Raw genomic sequence first — 26,060 nt, forward strand, 5'->3', positions numbered from 1 at the left:
CTGGAGTGTGGTATGCCCACAAAAAGGTGCCTCTTGCAGTTGCTGTTTCCCCTCCCCAGGAACCCTTGGAGAAAAGGGGGCCAGAATATTTCACCTCTGCAGACTTAGGCCAAACAGTAATATAGAGCCACACAAGCCAACACACCAGAGACACCCGAGGGACTGTGCATGGTGTTTTATTGGAGATGACAATGAGGGAGCAGGTTCTTAATGGAGCATGCTCTGTGGGTCACACGCTAGAGCCATAAGGCAAGGGTAGCCAGGCAGACAGCCTCTGGGGGCCATCCACTGTGTCCTAATGTCCTCTCTAACCCTAACTTAACAAGCGGCGGCTACGAGTCAGGGAGCCCTGATCTTGCAGGAGGCATGGAGGGAAAAGAGCAGACGTGACAGATGCAAGGGCAAAAGAGTAAGAAAGGCAAGGGGGCCGGAAGCTGTTCCTCCCTCCCCCAGTCCAGGCTGGGTTTTGGCTTCACGGCGCTCCAGTTCCCTAGCTGACCGATGCTAAGCTTCCAGGTTTGGAGAGGAGGGCCTTTTCCTACCAGAGCTTCCGCTGCGAGCTGTCTGTCCCGCCTCACCTGCACTGCTCCTGTCTTAGGTGTAAATGCACACCCCAGCTGAGGGTACACAAGTGCCACCATATTGAGCTCTGAATGTTTTGTTCCCGATGTGTGGCAGTGAGGTGAGTGGAGCCCCTTTTAGGTCTTAGGCTGTATTGCCCACACTCCCACTTTCCTGTTATTAGAGGGGCATCCATTGTGGCTGGAAGTCCCCTGCTAAGTGATTCTGGCCTGAGATCATTGCCCACTGGGGCAGCTTCTTGTGCAGGTGAGGAAGGTGCCAAGGATGCAGAACACAGCTAGTACCTGGGATGAGAACCTACAGGGTCACTGTGCCCAGGAGGTGAGGGGGCCCCTTGCTTCTCCCAGAACCTTGGGACCACAGTCAGCCCTGGACTAGGGGCTGGGCAGAGGGTTGTGGGAGCTGAACCTAACGGCAGCCTAATGCCAGTTTAACTCCAACCTGCTTGAGGTGGGCACCCCAGCCGCTGTGCCTGTGCCTGCCAGGATAGGGCAGGAGGTGGTCAGTAGCTGTCCTTAGGCCAAGGCCGGTTCCGCTGCCAGTTCCGGTCATTGTGGTCGTGCTCCGAGTCCTGGGCTAGGAGCCGATCTTGGGGGTCATGCCCATTAGCACTGGGCAGCCCCGAGGTGTGTTGGCGGTGAGGCTGGTACAGGCCCTGGTAGGCATCTGCATAGTCCTCCTCCAGATGGCGGGAGCTGCGCTGTGAAGATCCGGTCCAGGCCTGGCGGGAGCTCTCGCTGGCCTCATCTGAGGGCATCAAGCTGTCCCGCTCCAGGGGTGAATGCTCCTCACCTCGCTCCCCCAGCAGCTGCTGGTTCTGGGGGCCACACGATAGCTCTTAGTAAGGTGAGGCAGACCTGGCCTTTGCTCCTAGGACTCTGGCAGGGAGGTGGGGTTCTTCCCCCTCTATTCTCAATTCCCAGGTTTTGTTTTAAATCATGTGAGGAAGAGGCAAGCTGGGGCATTCTTCTGGGCCACATAAAGACGGAGCTTGGGCTCCTGCAAACTTAGGCTCTCCCTGAAAAAAGTGACTGGGAGAAAAGTGTGGAAAGAATGTTTTCTTTGACCCATCACATTCACTGTGCTCTTCAATCAGGAAGTTCCTTGACCTCTATGCCCTGGGTCTGTAGAGCAAGCTGAAGCAGAGCTGACAGCCCAGCAGTCCCTGGCTTCACATGCTGACCAAGGACAATCCCTTGGGCAGGGCAGGAGCTTTGCTTAGACTGTGTAAGCCTGCACATTTGTGACCACTGGGAAGGGTTACCTGAAGTCCAGGGATGGCACTAGGAGGACCTACAAGTCCAGGGCCAGGTGCTGGATGGTGGGTAGCTCGCCAGTAAACCTCTAGATATTCAGCCAGGTGTTCACAGGCGTCCTCCAGTTGGTTCTCATCCAGAATCACATCAAATGACTCCTGGAGAGAAAGGAAACAGGGAGGCTGGCTCCTCAACAGCAACCCCGCAGCTCCTGCACCCTGAAATAGGTGCTCCTGACCCAGGCACTCACCGGTGGGCACTGAACCAGCTTGTCATACGCCATCATCTGTACAGTCAGGTGCTTCATCTGTGACTTCCCCCGGGAGCGGATGAGTCGCTGGAGTACCTGAGTAGGAGGGCAGAGATAGGCCTAGAGTCTCATGGGGCTTGGGCAGAGCTGGGCCTGGAAGGAACTAGGCACATTCCCAACTTGCGATATGGCATTACTAAGTAGCAGGTGAGGATGACTCAGTGTGACGTTAAGGGGCAGCAGGAAAAGGAAACGGTCACTCCAGGCAGGGCCCAAGCAAAGGTGCACTATTTCCTAGGGAGCATCTATGGGGCCCCAGTCACTCCAGTTCCACTTACCTTTGGTGAGGATACCTTGACAAAGACGATGATGGGGGCCAATGAGGTCTTGGCTAGCTGTGCTGGGTGGTTGATGGTATCAGCATCCAACACCACTAGCTGCAGGGATTTGGCCAGCTCGAAAATGCGCTCAATCTCACTCTGCACTTCAGCTAAGGAAGGGGAGCAGCTCACCAGGGGCTCTGCCCACGGCTTAATCCAGGGCTTTGAGGGCTGCTACATGGTAGGCAGGAAGAAACTGACAGCCTGGGCAGGCAGTGGGCTGGGCAAGAGGGCAGCTCTGGGGCAGGTGGGGGCAGGGGCCAAAAAGGCAGGGAGAAGCTTTGACTAGTGTCAAACAGGCACAGAAGTGAGATCAGGAGCCCTCACCAATGCTGGAGCGGGCAGAGGAGCGCTCAATGATGGTCCTCTTGCCAGGGTTGTTGAGTACAGACCGCTTGGCCAGTGAGAGGTCAGCCGTGACTCTTGTGATGGAGATCCTGGTATGGAGGGGCACAGCTGCCTTCAAACCCAAGGCCTCCTTTCCCAGCTCTCTAATTCTCCTTGAGAGGAGACCAGCTCTGGGCATGAGGAAGACATTGTTTTCTTCCTGATTCCTATTCCATTCCCGGCCAGGGCAGCTTACCTGCCATCAAACCTGTGTTTTAGGAAGTCGAAGAGAGCCTTCTGCATCATGTCTGTGACCTAGGGGAGAGGGTGTGGCACTGGCAGAGGGCCCCAGGAGATAGGCAGTGTCCCTAAGTAGAGGTCACACCCTCCAGACACTTCCCACTGCGCCCTTGAAACCTTCCAGTGACTCGGAAGTGATTCCTTACCTCATAACCTTTCAGAGAGGGTCCCACCAGCACCACAGGTCGCATGGAGGGCACCACATCGTAGGGGGGAACATGTTCTGCCTGCAGAATGGCCAGGAGGTCAGACAAAATCTTGGTCTTGGTGCCCACTTTATTTCTGATGATTGCTCATGGGACAGAGTCAAGAGTGACTGACCAGAAGGGTCCCCAGAACCAAATCCACAGCCCCCACCCCTGGCCCAGGTCCCCTTCTGACGTACCTGTTTTTGCTTCTGCTTGGCTTTTTGGAAAAGGAAATAAAAGATTAAAGTTGGTGAAGGGAAAAGGCCCTGGGGGTGTGGCAGTCCCTTCCCCGGGGGAGACGACGGCTCTCCCTGCTATTCCCAGCCCTCTCTCAGCCCCTTCCCATAAAGTTCACTGAGGAGGACGCTCTTCCAATGTGCCTTATTTGCCCATCTACCCAAGCTGAGGGAGGCTACCTAGAGATGGAGGAGGAGAGCGTCGGTTGCCAATGTCACTCAGGCTGGAAGGGTTCCCAGATCTCCTGAAAAGGGGAGCAGGGTGGTAAAACATGTGTCTGTCAGTTCTTTATGTTATTTAATATTTTACAAATTAGTAACTACCTTTATGACAGCCAAACATGTGTTCCGTGTGCGTGTGTGGTCCTGCACAGTGTAATGAGCAGCCCTGTTCTGTGGTCAGGAGTATGTGTTTGGGTTTGTGTTTATTGAGTCTCAGCTCTGTTCTCACCTGGCTTTCTGTTCCTGTTTGAGCCGGATACTTTCCAGGCGCTGGGGGCTGGGGATGAAGGCGATGTCTCCACCCTCTTTCACTAGCCTCCCGATCCACCAGTCATTACTGTACTTCTGGGAGTGGATGAGAACGGGGAGGAGCTGTGAGAGGCTCTTGCCCAGGCTTCTGAGCCAGGGAAGACTTTGGGAAGCTGGTATGAGGAAGGCAGAGGAAGGGCCAAGGAGAGTTCAAGCCACAAGCGGTGTGGCATCACGGATGCCACAGAAGACCAATGGTTAGTTACTCTAACTTCCCACTTAGACACAGAGCTAGGATCGGGGCTGAATGATGGGAACCTTGGAATGAGGTCTATGTATGAAGGGTATACAGGTGCACACACACACTGGAGGAGCCAGGGGCTTATTTTAGATCTAGAACTAAAGAGGTACTAGAGCCTGGGACAGCAACAGAATTAAGTGCGAGAGTAGGCTTCTGGGGAGAATCAGGCTGATTACCTCTTTAATGTGCAGGAAATCTTTGGCCTCAAAGTTGACTCCAGAGCCCTGGACCGGGCACTCCTCATCCAGCACCCCACAGTAGCTAACATTGGTCCTCACAGCAAATGCCACAGGTTTGTGCTGGAAAATTTGATCATCAAGGCAGTGAGAGACACCTTGGGGTATCTCATGCGTGAAGGGTAAAGGCAGAGGTCCCAAACAAGAAGCCTTGCTTGCCACACGTACTTTTCCACATGTAAGTACACCCTGACATGACCCTAGGGACCCACTCTTACACCCAGCCTGGCCCCTGCCGGCTGGCATACCTTGGCTCTCTCCAGCTGCTGCTGAGCCTGACTCTCCACTTCTCGCCTGGCACTCTCCCGGTCCTCCTCCAGGGAGACGTCTGAGTCCAGAGAGGGGCGGCTGGTGTAGGAGTCGGCTGAACCCTGGGATGGGAGAGTCTGTGTAAAGGGGATCACATAGGGGACTTCACCTTCTAGGGGTGATTTGACCCTCTAAGCTGCTTGTGTGCCTCCCAGTGTCTCTGAGGCTTCAGGGAGGCTGGCCCAATCCACGCGTGCGAAGAGTGCCCCTCTGCCCCAACCTATCAATACCTAACTCTGAACAGAATCTCCATGTTTTTGTCTCCCCGCCCCCTGCCCCCTGCCGTGTCCTCTGAAGCAGAGAAAAAGGGGAATATCCTACAGATGATGTATTTGGAATGGTGCTGAATCTAGGGAACCGGATTTATCCATGCTAGCCTAAAACAGCCTGGACCTTATCTCTGTAAGATAACTGTTCAACAGCTAGCATGGTGGCGCGCACCTATAATTCCAGCACTTGGGAGGTAGAGGGTCAGGAGTTCAAGTTCAGTTGCAGCTAGAGAGGGAATTAAAGGCCATCCTGGGCTACTTGAGACCATCAAAAAAGAAAAGAAAAAAGAAGCCAGATGGTGTAGGGATGGTGAGATTGCTCAGCAAGTAAAGGCGTCTACTGCTAGGACAGCGTGACCTGCGTTAAATCCATGGAATCAACAGCGGAACAAGAAAACCCATCCCTAAAGTTGGTCCCTGATTACACACATGCACTCACACGCAGGCACGTGTACACACTCATGGTTGGCCCTGTCAGGATGTGGCCATTTGACCACTAATACTCTCGTCAAAGTTTTTTGTTGAGTGGGTCCACTATGTAGAATTGGCTAGCCTAGAGCTTTCTATATAGACCACACATAGATATTTGCCAGCCTCTTCATCCCAGATGCTGGTGTGCCAACCACAGCAAGCTTCTAACAAGGTTTTGAAATCTGCTAAATGGATGAGTACTTGCCTTTTGGTGTGAAGATCAGGCCCCTAGCTGCAGACTCGTAGAAGTTACCACTCCTTTGCCCCCCCCATACATACACACACACACACACACACACACACACACACACACACACACACACACAGTACTTTCTTCCCACACCTGCTGGGACTGGAAACTGGCCAGGTATAAGCAGCAAGAAGACAGAAGAATGAGAGCAACACAGCTATCTCCCCGGGTACAGGTAGGCCATCACATCTACCACCTGCCCTGTACCTCCCTAGCCTTCCCCTGGGCCCAGGGGATATCAGGTCCTGGAGGGAGGCTGCGCTGGTGCCAGGCAACCTGGCTGAGGTACAGGACCTTGGGGATGGGGGTGCCTTTGTAATGTGAACAAGGAGTGTCTGAATCCTGCCCATAGTAGGATCTTGGGTTAAGGAGTGTACATTATATATGAAGGGTTGCAGAGTTCACCTTTGAGGCTTTGAGGAAGATGCCAAACAAATAAGGAAGTTCAACTTTGAGACAAGCAGCTGAAAGTTATGTTAGGGAAAAGAGAATCTTCCGACTCAGTTTCTCCTTATGTGCAGCTGCCGAGAGGGATTCTTCCTTCAATTCTGACTGCCAGCGGCCCAGAAAAGGGAAAAGGATGTGTGTAAGGAAAAGGTCTCAGAGTGTTCAGGTTGAAGAACAGTCCCTGGAACTCTCAGGCTGTCATCCCCACAAGGCAGCAGAAGCCAGACTCACTTTGGAGAAGGCAAACACCTCCCTGCTGCTGATCCTGCCTCTGCCCAGCCCTGCCTGTGTAGAGGGCTGGTCAGGCTGGTGTCTGTCAGCCCTGGAATCTGAACTGGAGACTGTGTCATTGTAAACCAAAGGCTCACAACACCACCGGACTGTCTGCTGCACCCCATCTCTCCAGCCAAGGCAGAACAAGATGAGTCCCTGAAAAAAACTTTGACATGGAGTACGGAACCTCCCTCCCAGGATAAAAGTGGTAGCTGCAGGGTGTGGCTGGCCAGGGGATGGAGGCCAGCGAGAAAAGCTGGAGGCAAGGCAGGGTGACCACCCGCTGTATATGTATCAGGTACTTCCTGGGCACCCAGCAGGTGGTGGGAGAAGTGTGGCTTTGACCTCTACTGGTAACTAGCTCTCAGCTTAATTTAGTCGGATGCCTTTATCTGGGGGAATTTAGGCTGGATGGCCTCTTAACCCTGGCTAGGCAAGAACAACAGGGTCTCTCTCTAAATTGTAGTTGTGTTCTAAATGGGAAACCACTTTCCATAATTCCCATGTCCTCAGGGATTACCTATGCTGGCCTGGTATCAGTTAGGAAGGTAGGAACACCCTATAGAACATATTAGGGTCTAGGTTCCCCAGTGCCCCAACAGCCCAAGTCTCAGTGCTCTGGAGTTGCTGGAGTTGGCACAGTGCCCTGGTGGTTGCCCCCCTTGCCTGGTGAGTGTGTGGGCAGGCTGCAGCTCCTCTCTTGCCTGGCACGGGGGAAGGAGAGGAGGGAGATGAGCCCAGTGGATTTATTTAGAGCCTGATCTCCCTCCTACTGCTTCAGAGGGGGCCTCAGGGAGAGCAAGGAGCTGGCAGGAGGAAGCGAAATGGGGGGAAGTGATCCAAGAAACACAGGGTCAGGAGGGAGCAATGGGTCAGCAGGTTGCCCTCAAACAGCATCCACATGCCAGTGTCTCTGGCCTGACTTCTCACCAGGGAGAAGAAGGGAGCACCCAAGGCCCTGCAGCCTCACAGGTCTGTTCCCAAGCTCATCTTGGCATCCTAGGCTACACCAGCTGTCCCTTCAACCGTCAGAAAGAGGTGTCCACCAGAGCCTTGAAAATCATCTGTCCGCTCTCACTGCAATGTAATTAGCCCTAGAGCCCCATGGAAAATTGGGCCCGGAAGGAGCCTGGTCCCAGAATCAACTAACATATGCCTGTCCTGGGCCTCACTACTCATCTATCCTGGGCCTGAGACAGGAGACTTGACCTAATCCTATCAGGGATGTCTTCAAGCCATGCAGTGGTCCTTTCCCAAGGCCTTCATGTGGCAACTCCAAGGGGCTCTGAAACTGCTCCCCACTCTTGCCCCATCTTTCCAGGCACTCTCTGCTTTCTGAGCTCCGGGAATCACTGCCTAATGAGCTGATTTGTCTCAGTGGGTCAGGAGATAAAAGCAAAGAGGAGAATTAAATATTTATTGCTTGCCTGGTTCTCTCAGCAAAGAGCTTCCTTTCCATCCCCAAGCCCTGAGCTCCCCTGGCCTCATCTCCAGGTCCTCCATGCTGAGCTGGAGCTCAGAGGAGTCCTCAGCAGGGGCTGGGGGGTGGACTGAACTCAGTGTGATGACCCACCCGGGTGGTTGGTGGCCTTTGGGAGAAGCTGGGCCATAGTCAAGGCCATGCTCAGGGGTGGCAGGCAGAGACGAATAACAGATGTTGTCAAGTTCTAGAATTCCTATCTGCAGAAACTGGTATTCGACTCTAATGTTTCTCCAGTTCCTCGATTTGTCATTTACTTGAGTTCCCACTGAAACCACGGTGCCAGGGCCTTCAGTCCTTCCTCCATCTGCCCCTTATGTCCTAAGCTTTGGGGCCACCTGCTCGAGCCATTTCGCCAGTGTCCCTCTGTGAACACACCCGGAGTACCTGGGAGACCTGGCCGTGAAAGCCCATATTCCCACTTTCCTAGAGAGCCCCCCTCTTACGCGTTCTCCCCGCTGTCAAGGCGTTTTTCAAAGTCCTCAACTGGGGGAAGGGTTGAAGAGATAGGTGTCATCCCCACTCCCCCACCCCCACCCTGCCCGTGGGCACTCACCGCCTCCGAGTCCTCAAACCCGGGCACGTAGGAGTCGTCATACATGGGGGAGTCCGGAGTGGGGGGGGGGAGCGAGCGGCGCCGGGGGCGAGGACGGCGGGCCGCGCCCGAGATGCCACCGAGCCGCGCAGCCCTGCGGGCGGCGGCGAAGAGCGCGAGCGCGAAGGAGGGAGCGAGCTGCGAAGACCAGCTGCTCGCAGCTCAGATCACCGCTCCCCTCCCCACCCCCCAGCCCAGTCGGTCCCACCCCGAGCGCGCCAGCGCGGCTGAGGAATCTGCCGCCGGCTCCCACAACAATAGTGTCCGCCCACCTGGCCCCCCTCCCGGGAAGGCGCGGGCGGCGGGGACGCCGGGGCCGCGGAACCGGGCTCACGCGAGCCGGGAAGGTGGGTCCCCGGCACCTCTGGGGCCGGGGCGGCAGGGAAGAAGGGCGGAGAGGCTGCAGGCGGGGCGGATCCCGGCGGGGAGGAGGCGGGGCGAGGAGAGACGCGGAGACAGGGACTCTCGCAACCCAGGAACTGCTCCACCGGGAAACAAAGGGCTGGCGCGGGGGAGGGGAAGGGGCGAGCCGCTGCTGCGAGACGCGACCCCAGCAGAGAATCGAGAGGGTGCGGGCGGCGGGGAGGCTGGCTGGAGAGAGAGGAGGGCTGGAGACAGAGAGGACGCGCAAGACAGGAAAATGGAGAGCTAGACGGGGACGGGCAGCGGATAGGGCGAGATCTCAGGTGATAGTGCAGTGTCGGTTGCCTGCATGTCCAAGAGCCTCCCAAAGGAAGCCTCACAGTGGTACTGAGGAGGAATCGTTTGGAGATCCCAGACAGGTGCCATGAAAGCAGCTCCTGCCCCAACAGGTGCCCGGCCCTCTGTGTTCCGAGCTGCAGCAAAGGGCCGACCCTTGAGAAGGGGGAAGTTCGGGTACGCTGGCTAGGCCTCCCCACACCTGTTGCACGGGCAGATCTCATCCAACTTAAACCAGGATGGAGATTCTCTTCCTCACTTCCCTGCCAAGGACTGTGCCAGACATTGCCAAGGCATCGTGGGAACTGGGGCAGAAAGGGGCTGTTCTAGGTGAGCCTAAAGGGGGAGATGAATCAGGAGGCTCGGGAATGGCCGCGGCGGGGAGCTGAAGGTGGGGTCCTGACTCTGAGATTGGGAAAGAAAAAGGGTAAGGCCAGGTGTGTGGTGGGTAGGATGCACCTAGCTCCACTCAGCCCCCATTAAAGGGAGGACCGTTGAGGGTGGAGGAAAAGAGCGCAGTCCTCCCAGGAGCCCTCCCCATCTGAGCACCCTCCTCCTTTCATCCCCCACCAAAATTTCCCTTTTTGAATTTTGATCAACTGCCTGGGCATCCCAAGAGGTTATGAGACGGGCATCATCAGCCATGTCTGTTGTCTCGCCCTCTCAGCCCAGTTCCTTTCCACCCCTAGTTCCTCAAACCCAGGACTCTGCCCACCCCTTCCCCTCCCTGGACTAGCGGGAAATCAGACAGCCACAATTTGCAAGGGTTAATGAGGTCTATTAGTGTGTGGGGGAGAGGAAGACCACCCAAGTCAACTGGTTTCTCACCTATGTTTCATCTTCCTGTTTCCTTGGCAAGAAAAAGCTGGGGGGAGGGAGGGGGGTCATCTTATGACACCCGAGTCTGTATCCTTCTGATAGAAGGATTGGCAGGCAACTTTATTGGAGCCCTTGCTACTGAGGACAGCAGCTGAGATTGGGGGAGAGGCAGCTTCCACGGCTCGAATCTGCATGTTTTTAGGGATTAGTAAAATAGTCTGTGTTCCCAAGCACCGTCTTTTCCTTGTACCTTCCTTTTTGTGGTCTCCTTAGTGTCGTGCCCCTCCCCCCCTTCCAGAGGATGGAGAGGTCTGATCAAGGAGTCAGACCCTCCCGGCTCTCTTCTGGGAGATGATTCCCACGTGGAACCTCTTCTCGCCTCTCACTTGAGGACTCTCCACCCACAGAGGGTCCTGAGACTGTAGGTAGCTGTGGATTTACCACCAGCGGCATCCCTCACACCTTGTTGTCTTCATTCCCAGCTGGGACAACGGTATCTAAGTCTGCTCCCCGAGAAATTCGTTGCCATGCCAACCACCTCCCCAGGAGATGGGTTCAAGTTCCCCATACCTACAGGCACCCCCTGGGTCCTGCGGGCACTTATCTTTCCTCCCGCTACCCATACCTCTGAGTTTCTACACGGTCTCACTCCAGTCACACCTGCTTATTCCGGTTCTCATGCCAATCTAGCTCTGGCAGCAGGGTCAAGGAGGGAAGCCTAGTGTGCCAGGAAGCTGGGCAGATCCCAATTCCAAGGCACCAAACGGGGAAACTGAGGCAGGAGCTAGGAATTCCACACCAGGTGGAGGCCACTAGCATTCCAGCTACTAGGTTGTCCCCCTCCCCCAAAGGAACTCAGAGAGGGTCGCAGAGGGAGCTTGGCACAGTCCTCCTTCCAATCTAGCCCCTTTCCGGGCTCCCTGTCAGCCCTGTCTGCACATTTTGGAGGAGCCGCCAGTTCCAGCCTTCCCTTCCTCTCCCATCCAAAGGTCTCACCTCCTGTTTTCCCTCCCTCCCTCCCCGTGCGGCAGTTTCTCCCGAATGCCGAGCTTTCCTCCCACCCCTCTGGGGAGGGGGGCCCCAGCGGTTACCTCGTTCAGCAGGAAGGTTGCACTGGAGTCAGAAAAAGACATAGACCGGGCTAGCGGCCTCTCCCCCTCCCCCGGGCCAGGGGCTCCGAGGCGGGAGCAGGACCCAGCCGCGGCTCTGCACGCTGCTCCAGCCTGCACGCCTAGCCTCGCCCCACGCCCGCCCAGCTCCAGCCGCCCGCTCCCTCTCCCGGCTCCTGGTTCCACCCCTTTTCCTCCTCCCCTCCCCTTTCTTTTCTAACCTCCTCCTCCAATCCTTCTCGCACTCCCCTTGCCTTTCAGTCCAGCCTCTCTCCACTCCAGTCCTTTCCCCTCCGCCACCCCAGTTCCCTAGTCATCTGGTGTTTACCTCGGTCCTTCCATCCTCACCTCACCCCCCCTTCCCAGTCATCCCCTCCCCCTCCACCAGGTCTCCGGAAAGGACAGGGTCTGTGGAGCTCTGCTACCGCAGGCAGAGGGCGGGAAAGGTTCAAAAGCAGGCACAGCACCGGGGCTTTAAGGGGGGAAGTTCGGCCCCCTCCAGGCCCCAGCTCGGTGCAGCTAGTGCCCCCCCCCACCTCCCACTCCCAAGAGCCCCAGGAAGAAAGCCCTGCTGCGTCCCCTCAGCTGGGTAACAGACCGAGAAGGAAGCGTGCTGGTGTTCAGTTCGCTGGCCCAAGCCTCAAGATGCCCCTCTGAGTTCCGGGGAAGCCACGTCCATCCACCCCTTCCAGGTCCCGTCCCTGTGGCTTCTCAGATTCTTAGGGAGACAACCCAGCAGGGACGCCTCCTGTATCAGTGAGTGCGCCGCAAGTCTCAGATCCGCCAAAGGGAAGGTCAAGGCGAGGTGAGGCGGCTGCCTCCCTACCCGCTGTAGCGCCCCCTAGATTCGATGGCCCGGTGTCCGCACCCGCCCTCCAGGTGGCGGCACCCGCCGGACGTGCTATCTCCTGCCGGCAGGAGGCGCTGTCGGAGAGGGCGCAGCCTGGATCTAGACCCAGCGAAGCCTTTCCCCCTTCCAGGAGCCACATCCCAGCTCCAGAGCCCCCGGGAGAGAACCCCAGGCTGCACTCTGTCCCCACCCCTGTGGGGTTCCTTTGAGAGACACTTGTGACCCCTCCAAAGCCCCAGACTGCTCTTACCTCCATCCTGGTCTCAGGGGGAGCCCAGGCAAGCCGGGCAGCATCCCAGCTCAGTCTGGGCAGCAGAGAGCACAAAGTCGCAGGACTGCTTCTCGGGTCAGTACCCCTTCTCGTCCCCTCTGGCGGGCACGTCAAGGCGGACAAGCCCAAGTTCTGGCTGGGGGAGGGGGGAAAGCGAGGGTGTAATCCCAGTTAGCTTCCCACACCCTCCTAAGCGGACCAACCTCTCATTGGTCCTTCCATACTGGACCCTTCCCTGTTCTTAAGACAGTGACTGCGCCTGGGCCTGGGGCGGGTGGGAGCAGACCCCTTCATGGAGACAGAACTGAGACCTTAATGACCAGGGTAAGTCTCCAACTTCAACTCAGCATCAGCCGGAAAAACCCCTTTATCAGCCCTTCTTCGAACCCACTTTCTCGGGGTAGAGGGGGCTTGGAACCCCTCCCCTCCACCTCCCTGTTCACTGAAGCTCTCTGGAGACTGTTTTTCCTTCTCTGCTGCTGTCTGTCCACTGGTCCCATCTCAGAAAGGGCTGAGGTGGAGGAGTGTCCATTCTGAGTACTCCATTCCAGGTTCCTCTTGGACGGCTTTAACCTGGAAAGTGCCTGGGGAGGCCACTGCCTCCCGTCCCTCTGTGGTCTGTTCCTGCCACCCCAACTTACATAGCGGCAACCCAGCAGAAGAAATGCAGGCTTGAGGAGGGGTAAGAGGGTATTCATTCTTTTCGTTTTGTTTTTTTGGGGGTTGTAATAGTGGGAACTGAAGTTTTGCTTAGGCAATAAGACCTGGAGGGAGAGAGTAACACCCCCTCCCCCTCCCTCCTTGCCTCCCCTGCTGACCACAGCTAATGGACTAGCTCCTCTGGGCCTTGGGGCGCTTCAGTTTTCACAGGAGAAGCAAGTGTGCCCGGCTTCCCTCCTCCCTCTGCCTGAACCTACACCCCTAAAGCCACGGCCACTTCTTTAAAACATAGATATCAGTTCTCCGAGTTTATGGGAAGGAATTTGAGACTCAGGGGCAGCCCACATCCCCCTGTTTGTTAATTTTCACCCACACTGTGGGATCTGGAGCACGTGCCTGCTCTCTGCTATGCCGAGAAGGTATGCATCAGGACTGAGTGAGGGATCCCAGTCTTTAGGACTCCAGAAGTCCCTGTCAAAGGCCCTCCCAGGGAGGTGGTTGGCAGGCCACGCATACTCTACCTCCCCGCTTAGGGTCCTTTAGGAATCGAGGGACAGGTTACCTAAGAGAGGCCCCTAGCATGCCTACCTTTCTGGAGCCTCTGTCCCAGCCCAGCTGTGCAGATCTATGCAGAGTCCCCGAGGCCCTGTCAGGAGTCATGATGCTGGGCAGGGCCTCTGCTGACCATCCTGACTAGGTTGCCCTGCTTGATATAGAAATGGCTATCAACCTCTTCGGAATGGCATCATGTGGACAACCCTGCTTAGTGGCCCTGGTGTTTCGAAGTCTGGGTTTTACCAGGACAGAACCAGTGGTCTACCATATTCAAGATTTTGTATCTACTAGACCCAAAATGATGCCCAATCCTGAGAAAATTCCGTGGAAGCAACTTTTCCAGGGAATCCCCATGGTCAGCTCTAAATATTACTCTGGGGAAGTGCCTCCAACATCAAACCCCAGTCTCTCCTGCTGCAATCAGTATTCTTTCTCTAGGCTCCGTCTCAGGGCCTATAGAGTTATTTGATGCTCTGAGGCACTTTTAGGCTCCATCCCCTGATGCAGCATTTGCTATAAATATGTCTGAAGAGCTTCTTGCTGACGGTGCCCAGAACGATTGCACCTTCCCTCTTGAAGCCAGGACCCGAGAGGGAATGAGGAGTAAGCTAAAGCTTCTAGACCCAACCCTTGCCCACTTTGGGGCAGACAGTGGATCTCTTTTGTACCTGTGGGGATCCCTCTGTACTTGAAGGGGAGAGTAAATATCCAGAGGTGCTTGGCTCCAGGCTCCTGCCTGTCAGAGTCTGGGTCAGCTGGGTACAATCTAGGGGCTCTATAAATGTTTCTTGTAGTTTTTATCTCAGTTTGCCCTCTAATGCCATTGCATGCATTAGGTGACCAGCTGCAAAAAGTGGGTTGCAGTAGGACCAGGACTAGCAAATGAGTAGAATTCAGGCTGTCCCCGGTGAAGGAGAGGGGACCCTGGGAAAGAAAAGTCTCTAATGCCGGGCAGTGGTGGCGCACGCCTTTAATCCCAGCACTCGGGAGGCAGAGGCAGGCGGATCTCTGTGAGTTCGAGGCCAGGCTGGACCGACAGTCTCCAAAACAATACAGAGAAACCCTGTCTTGAACAAAAAAAAAAAAAAAAAAAAAAAAAAAAAAAGAAAAGAAAGAAAAGTCCCTAACACGGGTTAGACCTTACTACCATCCCTCCTTGGTACAGAATTTCTTGGCACCACTCCCAACATTTAGGATTCTGAATCCCTTTGCCACCTGTGGGGTCAGTTCAGGTCACCCCCCCCCACAGTCTGCAAGTACTTGAACACCAGCAGTGGTTAGCCAGAGAGGCTGGGGTTGGAGAGATGGGGGTAGAATGGCAAACCCAAGAAGAGGTGCAGGGTGTTGACAAAGGTTACAGGTCTAAGTGGCAGTAGTCCCAGCAGAGCAGGACTCCTGAGGTGGGGGCAGCTGAGACTGTCAGGGGCCAGAGGGTCTGGGCATCCACTAGAAAGGCAGCCTGCAGAGGCTCGGCCAGGCCAGGTGTTGACCCTGGCACATGCACTCAGGGAGCCGGGTGTAGGCCCTCTTTAGCAACCCCCCAACAACACCGTCTCCCTGGCCCCCTGGCATCAGCCCAGATGGCCACCCGTTCCACCATGTGCAGCATAGACCTGGAGGCTGGGCACACTCTACTCTTTCTTCTCCCAGCTCTCCTCAGCTGTCAGCCACCCCACAGAAGGCTCCGAGCTGCCACAGCCATCTCTGGTTCAGAATGAGGGCACGGTGCCTGCAGCTTGCTAGAGAATGAATTATTGAGGAGACTATAGTGCGAGCTGTGAGCTGCCGCTGCCTCTTGGGCCCAACATTGCCTCTCACTCTGCTTCTCACTGCTGTGAGGGACTTTGAGGCCTGAGGCAGGATGTCAGGAAGAGCAGGGTGTGGATAGGGGTGGGGGAGTCAGGGTGTTTGGCTTGGGGAGAGTCTGCCTGGAAAGGATGGCAGGGTTTCTCTGTATTGTTTTGGAGGCTGTCGGTCTAGCTCGGCCTTGAACTCACAGAGATCTGCCTGCCTCTGCCTCCCGAGTGCTGGGATTAAAGGCACTGCACCACCACCACCCAGCCACCTTTTTTTTTAAAAATGTATGCAGTGGCCTGTATGTATGTCTGCACACCAGAAGAGGGCACCAGATCTCATTACAGATGGCTGTGAGCCACGAATTGAACTCAGGACCTCTGGAAGAGCAGCCAGTGCTAAGCCATCTCTCCATCCCCAGCAGTCATCTTTGAATCAGGCTGGGGGCTAGAAATGGAAGGCCCTGTACTTAGTGGCTGCCTGAAGTTGCAGGTTTGGATTCATATAGACCTCTGGGGTTATAGAGCCAGGAGTCTGGGTTTTTGAAAGACATGAAATTAGCACAGTGATGACATCACAGTGATGGCATTGAGGGTGGCTCTGGGTGCAGCATCAGTGTACTCCTACACACAAGATTGTGTGTGTGTGTGTGTGTGTCTGTAGATTCTGTGTGTGTTAGTGTGTGTCTGTAGATTCTGTGTGTGTGTCTGTAGATTCTGTGTGTGTTAGTGTGTGTCTGTAGATTCTGTGTGTGTCTGTAGATTCTGTGTGTGTGTGTCTGTAGATTCTGTGTGTGTTAGTGTGTGTCTGTAGATTCTGTGTGTGTGTGTCTGTAGATTCTGTGTATGTGTGTGTGTGTCTGTAGATTTTGTGTGTGTGTAAATTCTGTGTATATGTGTGTTAGTGTGTGTCTGTAGATTCTGTGTGTGTGTAAATTCTGTGTATGTGTATGTGTGTTAGTGTGTGTCTGTAGATTGTGTGTGTTAGTGTGTGTCTGTAGATTCTGTGTATGTGTGTGTGTTAGTGTGTGTCTGTAGATTCTGTGTGTATGTGTGTGTTAGTGTGTGTCCGTAGATTCTGTGTGTGTGTCTGTAGATTCTGTGTGTGTCTGTAGATTCTGTGTGCATGTGTCTGTAGATTCTGTGTGTGTGTGTGTAGAAGTGGGCAGTTAAATATGGGGGCTCTGAAAGGCCATCAGAAAATCTTGAGAAGAAGGCAGCATTTGGAATATAAAGACCAGAAGAAGGGCCTAATTCTACCAGTTACTACCTGCAAGTATTTATCACCTCAGCAACTTCTCTTTAAAAATGGAAGGAAGGGACTGGTGGTGGCACACGCCTTCAATCCTACCACTTGGAAGACAGAGGCAGGCGGATCTCTGTGAGTTCCAGGCCAGCCTGGTCTACAGAGCGAGTTCCAGGACAGTCAGAGCTACATAGAGAAACCCTTTCTTGAAATACAAAAAGGGAAAAAGAGACTGGAGAGACGGCTCAGGGGTTAAGAGCACTGGCTGCTCTTCCAGAGGTTCTGAGTTTCATTCCCAGCACCCACATGGCTGCTCACAACTGTCTGTAACTCCAGTTCCGGGGGATCCAACGCCCTCTTTTGAGCTCCTTGGGAACCAGGTGGGCACATGACACACAGACAGATGTGCAGGCAAAGCACACACACACATAAAAATAAATAAATAAATAAATAAATGTGTAAGGGAAAGGCGACGGCTGAGTCTGTGGCTCAGCTGGAAGAAGGCTTGCCTAGCACACAAGACTCTGAAGCCCTGGGTTAAATCCTCAGCCCTAAGTAATGGCAGCATGGTGGCACTTGCCTAAAAGCCAGCACTCAGGACATGGAGACCAGACAATCAGAAGTTCAAGATCACCAACGGTACAGGAAGTTGGAGGTCAGTCTGGTTCACATGAGACCCTGTCAAAAATAAAATAAAATAAAATAAAATAAAATAAAATAAAATAAAAAAGGGAGAAAGATGCCAGAGAGCTCAGCAGGTAAGAGAACTGACTCATCTTTCAGAGTGCTTGGGTTTGATTTTCAGCATCCGCATGGTGGCTCTCAACCATCGGTAAGTCCAGATCTAAGGGGCCTGGCTCCCTTTTCTGGCCCTCAAGGGCACCAGGCACCCACAGACATACATGTAGGCAAAACATACGCACATAAAGTTAACATTGGAAACAAAAAAATTAAGGGTCAAGAACAAAACTGGGCACAGTGGTGCATGCCTGTAATTCCCACATTTTGAAAGCCCAGTCAAGAGGTTGGAGAGTGAGGGCAACCTCGGCCACACAGTGAGACCCTGTCTGTCTCAAGGCCGATCAAGAAACAAGCCACACCAGAGAAAACACGGGAAAGAGCAGCATCCGTTTGTCTCAAAGCTCTGTGAGAACTGGACAAGAGTGGTCGAGGTTCACCAAGTGTGAACCGGTCTTCTCGAGCAAGGACCGGGAGGAATTCCCGAAACCGGAGGGGCAGAGCTGGGACTAAGCCGCCACGGAGGGACTTCTGAGAGTAAATGACTTTTAAAAGCCACAGCTAACCAACAGTTGGATCTGGATTCGGACCCAGATCTTTCAGTTCCAACTCCCGGCTACTTTCCATTACTGCGCATGGCCGGATGCCTCGGTCCACTGGGACTTTCCTCTCACTCGCTCAGCATTCGGGACTTACCCCAACAGTCCCCTCCCCCCCCCCCCCCAGATGCCAAGGCCATTAGCCCTTCATTCCTATTATGCGAGGCCACACCCCGCTCTCCTTCGGGAATGGTGCAAGTAAGGTTTCTTGACTTCCCCCCTGAGGCAGCATGAATCAAATATCTGGAATGTAGTTCTCAAAATAACCTTTGATTATTATACAAGTGTTGCCTATATGTTGCAAAAAAAAAAAAAAAGGAAAATGAAGATCAGAAGCGGGTGGGGTAGTTTACAGCTGCAGTCCGGACAACAGGAGCAGGTAAGTGACTACCTTCAAGTCCAAGGCTGCTCTAAAACAATATAGAGAAACCCTGTCTCGAAAAAAAACAAACAAAAAAAAAGTCCAAGGCTGGCCTGGGTTCAATAATGGGTTTCAGTCAGCCTGGCCTAGAGAGCGGAGTCCTGTTTCACACCCCACCTCAAAGAAAATATAGATTAGGACTAAAACAAATCAAAACATGTTACTCCCACCACCTAGAAATGACTGCTGCTAACACTTCCGGTCTGGCCAGGTTCTTTGTCTCTTCTTGCAGTGTTGCAGAACAAACTCTCTGCCTCTGACACCCACACCTCCAGCCTCTGGACTTCGCTTTTGTTTTAAGTAAATCCATGGTGGTGCATGCCTTTAATCCCAGCACTTGGGAGGCAGAGGCAGGCAGATCTCTGTGAGTTCGAGGCCAGCCTGGTCTACAGAGTGAGTTCCAGGACAGCCAGGGCTACACTGTGAAACTCTGTCTCAAAAAACAAACAAAAAAAGAGAGAAAGAAGAAAATTGAATGAAAAGAGATATAATTGAATTGCATAAACTACAAATGTCAAACACACAATTTGGTAGCCTTTTTGCATTTATGTATATGAATCTAATCCTGTGTAGCCTTAACCAAGTCAATATTTAGGCATTAACCTCACACTAAAAGCTTCCTTCTGCCCTTCCCACTTAGCAGCATCCATCCCCTCAGGATGTATGGCGTTAAATTTAAAGTTTAATTTCTTTGTTTATAGGTACATGTGTGCATGCTGTATGTGTCCAGATGTCTGCAGAGGTCAGCAGAGGGTGTTGGATCTCCTGGAGCTGGAGTTACAGGTTGTGAGCCCCCCAATGGTTTCTGGGCACTGAACGTGGGTCCTCTACAAGAGCAGCAAGCACTCCTGTCTGCTGAATCTTCTCTGCATCCCCTTTGGCCTTGTATTTCTGAGATTGGTCCTCATCAGTATCTTGGAGTGGTCCACTCTTTGCAGTAGACTATTTTTAGACTATTCCATAATTTAATCTATCCATTCTTCTGCTAGGGATGATTCCAGTAAGGTCTATAGTAAATAAAATTTCTATGGACATTCTGAATATGTCTTTGGTAATCCTGTGAATATGTTTCTCTTGGTTATATAGCTAGAAATGGAATAAAATTTATCTCTTTTCATGCACAAAAGCACTAATGCTTTTGTTTTTTAGAAAAATGAGATTGTAATGAAAATGCTGTTTGGAATTTGCCTTTTCCGGGGATGGGAGGGAGGATTGAGACAGGGTTTCTCTGTGTAACAGCACTGTACCAGAACTCACTCTGTAGACAGGCTGGCTTTGAACTCACAGAGATCTGCTTGCCTCTGTTTCCTGAGTTCTGGAATCAAAGGCATGTACTACCATGCCTAGCTGTCTTTTTTTTTTTCATTCAGAAATTTTTACCTTTACACTTTGTTAATTTTTATCTCATCTATTCTTAGTCAATACCTAATTCACTCTAAACTATCTTTTACAAATACTGATAAATTCCCTCTGGGGGCCCAATCCTTGCACATGGTGGACAGGCTTTTCTGCTGTTGACAAGCCTTCCTCAGGTCCTGGTAGCCTGTTGGCTGGGTATATTTGTTCCTTGCTATTGGAATCTCTCTGTAGTTCCACTATAACATGGCAGCTTACTACTGGGGGTGGGGTGAAGGGGAAGTAGAAGCCACAAGCTTTTTTTTTCTTTAAGATTTATTTATTATGTATGTAGTGTTCTGCCTGTATGTGTCCCTGAAGGCCAAAAGAGGACACCAGATCTCATTACAGATGGTTGTGAGCTACCATGTGGCTGCTGAGAATTGAACCCAGGATCTCTGGAAGAACAGCCAGTGCTTTTAACCTCTGAGCCATCTCTCCAGCCCCACGCCCCCAAGCTTTTTGTAATCTAATTTTGAAAAGGGGTAGTTGATCTTTAGCTGCATTATACTCCTTAGAAAGAGGTTGTTGCTATAGAGGGGACCCTTGCAGAGACGCCTAAAGGACCCGGACCCGTGGCTGTTGTTCCAGCTGCCCAGCGTGAGAAGACACAAGAAATGGGAGAGGCGCTTTCATGTATTATTATTCACCTTTAAAACATCCCTGCAGTGCCAGGGTGTTGTCCGGTACCATAGTGCTTGCCTAGCACTTGGCCGAGGCCCTGAGTTCAACCCCCCCCCCAGCACTGAAGAACAAAACCAGCGTGACCAACAATGCTGTGAAGGCAAAGCTCACCTCCATCTTCCCCAGGACTTGACAGCCTCAGGCTTCCCTCTGCTCCCTGCTTGGAATCTATCACTTAGTTACCCTTCTCACACTAACATAAACAAAACAAACACCAAAAGAAAACGAAACAGAAAGCCAACATTTTATTCTGAGCAATTTACAGTTCAGAGCAAAAAAGGGGCTGGAGAGATGGCTCAGTTGTTAGGAACCCTTGCTGCACTTGAAGAGGACCCAGGTTCCATTGGCAGCATCCATGTAAGGCAACTGCTCCCAGCAGCTCCCAACGCCGGCTTCACAAGATCTGATGTCTTCTTCTTACCTCCATGGGTACACGCACACACATGTATATATATATATATATGAACACACACATACATATTTAAAAAAAAACACTCAAAATTCAACAACCTTCACAGCAACACTAAGCAGAGCAGACTTCCTGTACTCCTGTGGCTCGTGCACAACCTCCCCAAGTCCCAGCAACTCAGTGATAGATCTCGCCTACCGGGAAGTCTGTGTTTGTGTCCAAGCTCACTCTCAGTGTAGGCTGCGTGTGTGCAGGCTGTGACTATGTACACCCAACATCACTACATCACACAAGCAGTTCCACTAGAAACCCACTCATCCCTTCCCCCACCCAGCTCCATTGTTTTGTGTCCAGAATGTCTTCTGCAACACACAGGAAATAAACAACTAAGTAACTTTACCTAACATCAAGTTCAGAATGAAAGTAAACAATGAAATTCATGAACTCTCACTTGGCTTGAGGTATTTAACCCCTTGCACTAAACAAACAGACAAATTCCAGCCTAAAACAAATGAACAACGGTACAAGCCAACTCAGAGGACGTTGATGTGTAGGTTGTCTGGGAGCCCCATCCTGTTACCAGTTCCAAAGGGTTTCTCCACAGTTTTGCAGTCCCCAGTCCCCTTGTGTGGCTTCCTGGTTCCCTGGACCCCCAGCGCCTCCTGCCTCCTGTCTATTCGCGTGGGGGTGATGTGGGGACACTTAGGACTCACATATGCAGTGAGCACTAGAATTATTCTGATGAGCGCATGCAGTGAAAACCAATTCAGCTGTCCCTGCTGGGCTGTACTGAGGTCTACCACTCCAGCTCTCTGGAGGTGGAGGACTGTTCCAGATCATCAGACATGGCCAGTCTGAGCATAGCCTGATTTGACCCTGGCTCAAAACAAACAAACCCAAACCAAAAAAAAAAAAAAAAAACCAAAAAAAAAATGACTCTTCAATTGTAATAAAAAAGCAAACAAAATTGCGACAATTTCCATAACAAATTGATGTGGGGGTATATCAAATATGGGATCATTTCTAAGTAAATAACTGTTAGGTGACCCTGGTTTGTTGGTACCCGGTTCATGGATTTCACCTACACTTCAATTGTACTTCTACGGGAAGAAGGAAATTTAGAGAGACCATGGTACTCTGGTTTTTTGTTTTGTTTTTGTTTTTCGGTTTTTGGAGACAGGGTTTCTCTGTATTGCTTTGGAGTCTATCCTGACACTCGCTCTGTAGATCAGGCTGGCCTCGAACTCACAGAGATCCCACTGCCTCTGCCTCCTGAGTGCTGGGATTAAAGGTGTGAGCCACCACCGCCTGGCTACCATGGTACTCTGTTATTTCCTCACCTGAAGTGTTTAAATGCTGGTACCCCGGGGCTGGAGAGATGGCTCAGAGGTTAAGAGCACTGACTGTTCTTCCAGAGGTCCTGAGTTCAGTTCCCAGCAACCACATGGTGATTCACAACCATCACAATTCAATCTGGTGTCCTCTTCTGGCCTGCAGAGACACATGTATATGTAATAAATAAATACATCTTTGAAAAAAAAAAATGCTGGTACCCAATCTTGGAAACTTGGCATTTTCCATCTTGATAATTTCTAAACCAACAGAGAAATGGCCAGAAAGATACAGTGACAGTACACACATCTTGTCTAGACAGACTGGCTCTCAGAGTTCTCTCATTTGCTGACGCTTTCAGATATGCACCTCTGCAGAGCCACCTGAGAGTGTGAGAGCAGACACCAACTGAGTTCCCTAAAGTCACTGCACCTCCCGTCCCCCCCCCCTTCCCCTTCTCCCGTTCTCTACCCTACCATACTCTGCCTTACCTTACCTGGCTTGAATTCAGAGCCTCACACGTTTCTAGGAAAGCTTTTATTCAGCACTATGGCCATTCCTTTTCTCTTTTTAAACTTTAAATTTGTTTTGAGACAGTCTCAGCAAGTAGCCCAAGCTATCTTTTGCCTTGTGGTCTTCCTGCCTCAGTCTCCTAAGCAGACAGACCTGACTCAGTTCCCAGCAACCACATGGTGGCTCACAACTGTCAGGAACTCTAGTTCCAGAGAGAGAGGCCCAGAAAGACAACAGACATGCACATGGTACAGAGACGCACATTCAGATAAAAACACTAATTCACACAAAACAATTAAATAAACCTGCCGGGCGTTGGTGGCCCCTTTAATCCCAGCACTCAGGAGGCAGAGGCAGATGGATCTCTGTGAGTTCGAGGCCAGCCTGGTCTACAGAGCGAGTTCTAGGACAGCCTCCAAAACAATACAGAGAAATCCTGTCTTGAAAAGCCAAAATAAAAGCCAGGTGTTGGTGGCGCACGCCTTTAATCCCAGCACCAGGGAGGCAGAGGCAGGCGGATCTCTGAGTTTGAGGCCAGCCTGGTCTACAGAGCTAGTTCCAAGACAGTCTCCAAAAACAATACAGAGAAACCCTGTCTCGAAAAACCAAAAAAAAAAAAAAAAAAAGAAAAAAAGAAAGAAAAACCAAAATAAATATATAATAAACAAACAAACAAACCTGGGACCAGATCAAGTGTTATGTAATAATTTAGTTAGGTCCTTCTACTTTCATTAAAACTACTAATCCTCATCTTTTTTTTCTTCCCCAGCACTGGTATTTTTGGAGTGCGGTCCGCTGCCTTAGAAGTGCCCTTCCCCCCATCTGTTTGCCCATGATTGGATTCAGGCTGAGCATTTCTGGTACAAATATCACCTTGGTGACATCGTGTCTTTCCTACTCAGTCCCTCTGAGGTCATATGATTTCAGTTTGTCCAGCTTTGGTGCTGTTGAATTTAGTTTTTTTGGTCAAGGCCTCTCCCACGGCATTTCTCTCAATCAAGGTGTTACTCCCAGAAGGAGAGAAATGAAGAGGGCTGCCAGGAAGAATGAAATGAAGAGAGCTGCCAGGAAGAATGGTGGGATCTCTGGAGCCTTTGGAAAGGCAGCCACTGTTCTGAGTTTTTCCCGTGGCCAAAAAGCCACCAGACAAATCCACCTCTAGAAGATTCCTCTCTCAGGAGGTAGCAACCTTCTGTTCTGTCTTAGCCAAGCCAAAAAGTGTCCTCTCAGTCTCCAGCCCTCCCTAGGAACTCTTGTCCTAAAGTAAAGGCTGAGATCCATCTGGGTCAAAAGCAACTGAAAATAGCATCCTGTCTTGAGTGTCTGGCCCCTAACATCTCTAAGCCATGCTGGATGGGAACAGGGGGACATCTGGCTTCTGGTGTCTGTGTTCAGATCCTGGCCCAGACCTGGAGCTTGTACAGTGGGATTTGGGCCTTTTACTTGATTTTTTAGAAATATTTATTTATTTATTTGTATACAGTGTCCTGCCTGCATTTTACCTGAAGGCAAGAAAAGGGCACCAGATCTCGTTACAGATGGTTGTGAGCCATCATGTGGCTGCTGGGAGTTAAAGCCAGTGCTCTTCAGCTCTGAGCCATCCCTCCAGCCTGCAGTTTAGGCCTTTTAAATAACAATCCTCTCACTCTTTCTTGCCTCTGGCATATAATGCTTGCGTCTTGGATCACTTTTGATAAAAAGCTATGTTAACTTTTCCCAAAGCAGTGACTTAGTCAGGGAGATTGGGAAACAAAAGGGACTATAGTCTGCTCACGGCTCTAAGCATTTTAAAGAAAAGTGCAGGGATGTGGCATTCTACCACCAAGTGTTTCGGCAATATTTCCTCTCCTTCTTTCCCTCCCTCCCTTTCTTTTATTAGCTTTTTTAAAAAAATAAGATCAATCCTTCTGCCTCAGTCTCCTGAGTTGCTAGACTGCTATAAGCAAGCGCCATCATATCCAGCTATGGGCTAGTTTCCAAAGTGATCATCTTCAAGGCTTGATGTGTGTCCCGGTGGTAGATACTTATCATTTGCTTGCCTGCCATGCACATGGCCTTGGGTACTGTCCCCAGCATAATAACAGATGGATTTTGTGCTGGTTTGAGTGAGAAGGAGGTGTGGCCTTGTTGGAGGAGATATGTCACTGGGGGTGGGCTCTGAGGTTTCAAAAGGCCATGCCAGGCCCAGGTCCCCCTCCCCCCACCTTTCTTTGGATCAGAATGTTCTCAACTACTGCTCCCTTGCCATGCCTGTCTGCTCCCTGTCAAGAATATCATGGACGCCGGGCGTTGGTGGCGAACGCCTTTAATCCCAGCACTCGGGAGGCAGAGGCAGGTGGATCTCTGTGAGTTCGAGGCCATCCTGATCTACAGAGCGAGTTCCAGGACAGCCTCCAAAGCCACAGAGAAACCCTGTCTCAAAAAACCAAAAAAGAAAAAAAAAAAGAAAAGAATATCATGGACTCACCCTCTGAAACCATAAGCAAGTCCCCAATGAAACACTTCCTTTTATAAGTCAAAGAATACTTACTGCAACAGTTTTAGATTTGGGAAGGACTTAAGCTTCAAGGACTTCAGGGAGGAAATGAGGTATCCCGTCTTTCCTCCTCCTCCTCCTCCCTCTTACATAGGGTCTTTTAAGCCGTCTAGGCTGCCGTCCACCCCACAGTGATCCTCCTGGCTTAGCTTCCTGAGTACCAGGATTGCAGACGCGCCAACATACTCATCTGGGAAATAGCAGTTTGAACAGGGTCTGACCAGTGACCACAGTCCTTTCACTGTGGCAAGCAGACCAAGATGGCTGTACCGCCCCTCACATGCTGGTTTCATACCCTTGTGTAATGATCTTCCCCTTAGCAAGGCTGGCCTAGTGACTTGCTGCAGGCAGGAAAAGTCATGGTGGCTTTTTGGTTGGTCTACAAGGTTGTACTTCCTGTTTTGCCAGAAGGTTTCCCTTGCTGCCATGTTGGGAAGCCCTGCATGAAAATTCATGCAGCCGGCTGACAAATCCTGGGCTCAGCAGCTGAGTGCTTGTTGCTCCTCCAGAGGACCCAAGTTCAGGCCCCAGCACCCATTAGGGCAGCTCACAACAGCCTGTACCTGCAGCTCCAGGTGAGCATTCATAACTAATTATACGTCTCTGTGTCATGATTTGGGAGCTGGTTGGTGGTTCCTCCCCCCCCCAAAAAAAACCAAAAAAACCCCCAAAAAAACAAATTGCTGACCTCATCTGGTGATAAAGCTAGGAAGATGGCTGTCCAGCTCCTTATTAGACCAATCAGGTGCCTTAGGCAGGTGAGGTGAAACAGGACCACTGTCTGTAGTGAGATCTGGCGCCCTCTTCTGG

The 26,060-nt window shown here is 51.9% G+C and overlaps 1 protein-coding gene and 2 long non-coding RNA genes across 8 annotated transcripts; 1 reads left to right on the plus strand and 2 right to left on the minus strand.

Annotated features, from left to right (window-relative positions):
* Nucleotides 1-160: 160 nt before the first annotated feature.
* Cacnb3 (calcium voltage-gated channel auxiliary subunit beta 3) lies at nucleotides 161-11,383 on the minus strand. 4 transcript variants are annotated; one of them, XM_005067188.4, is made up of 13 exons: nucleotides 11,231-11,383; nucleotides 4,776-4,898; nucleotides 4,468-4,590; nucleotides 3,971-4,086; nucleotides 3,700-3,764; nucleotides 3,481-3,500; nucleotides 3,242-3,322; nucleotides 3,052-3,110; nucleotides 2,796-2,905; nucleotides 2,427-2,578; nucleotides 2,089-2,184; nucleotides 1,847-1,996; nucleotides 161-1,399 (listed from the first exon to the last, which is right to left on the minus strand). In XM_005067188.4, the coding sequence occupies exons 1-13, from the start codon at nucleotides 11,270-11,272 to the stop codon at nucleotides 1,085-1,087; spliced, it is 1,452 nt and encodes a 483-aa protein (XP_005067245.1). In that variant the 5' UTR covers nucleotides 11,273-11,383; the 3' UTR covers nucleotides 161-1,084. The 4 variants fall into 4 exon arrangements, with proteins under 4 accessions (XP_005067245.1, XP_040609809.1, XP_012966783.1 ...); XM_040753875.1 differs by having other exon boundaries at nucleotides 4,776-4,913; nucleotides 11,231-11,358; XM_013111329.3 differs by lacking the exon at nucleotides 11,231-11,383 and adding an exon at nucleotides 8,583-8,805 and having other exon boundaries at nucleotides 4,776-4,913.
* Nucleotides 8,845-19,422, plus strand: LOC121142886. 3 transcript variants are annotated; one of them, XR_005880008.1, is made up of 3 exons: nucleotides 8,845-8,968; nucleotides 12,921-13,051; nucleotides 19,083-19,422. It is a non-coding gene; the product is annotated as an uncharacterized LOC121142886 (long non-coding RNA). The 3 variants fall into 3 exon arrangements; XR_005880009.1 differs by lacking the exon at nucleotides 8,845-8,968 and adding an exon at nucleotides 11,464-12,444; XR_005880007.1 differs by lacking the exons at nucleotides 8,845-8,968; nucleotides 12,921-13,051 and adding an exon at nucleotides 16,874-18,339.
* A 1,264-nt stretch (nucleotides 19,423-20,686) lies between these two features.
* On the minus strand, nucleotides 20,687-26,060 carry LOC121142887. Its single transcript, XR_005880010.1, has 3 exons — nucleotides 25,939-26,060; nucleotides 22,210-22,360; nucleotides 20,687-20,881 (listed from the first exon to the last, which is right to left on the minus strand). It is a non-coding gene; the product is annotated as an uncharacterized LOC121142887 (long non-coding RNA).

The sequence above is a fragment of the Mesocricetus auratus genome, unplaced genomic scaffold (assembly GCF_017639785.1).
Source record: "Mesocricetus auratus isolate SY011 unplaced genomic scaffold, BCM_Maur_2.0 Super-Scaffold_100010, whole genome shotgun sequence".
Lineage (NCBI taxonomy): Eukaryota > Metazoa > Chordata > Mammalia > Rodentia > Cricetidae > Mesocricetus > Mesocricetus auratus.

Coding starts and splice junctions, on each gene's coding strand:
- Cacnb3 (XM_013111329.3), bottom strand. CDS start 8,627: ATGTATGACGACTCCTACGTGCCCGGGTTTGAGGACTCGGAGGCG. Junction 4,914..8,582: donor GGTTTGAGGACTCGGAGGCG/GTGAGTGCCCAC, acceptor CCCTTTACACAG/ACTCTCCCATCCCAGGGTTC. Junction 4,591..4,775: donor AGCAGCTGGAGAGAGCCAAG/GTATGCCAGCCG, acceptor CAAATTTTCCAG/CACAAACCTGTGGCATTTGC.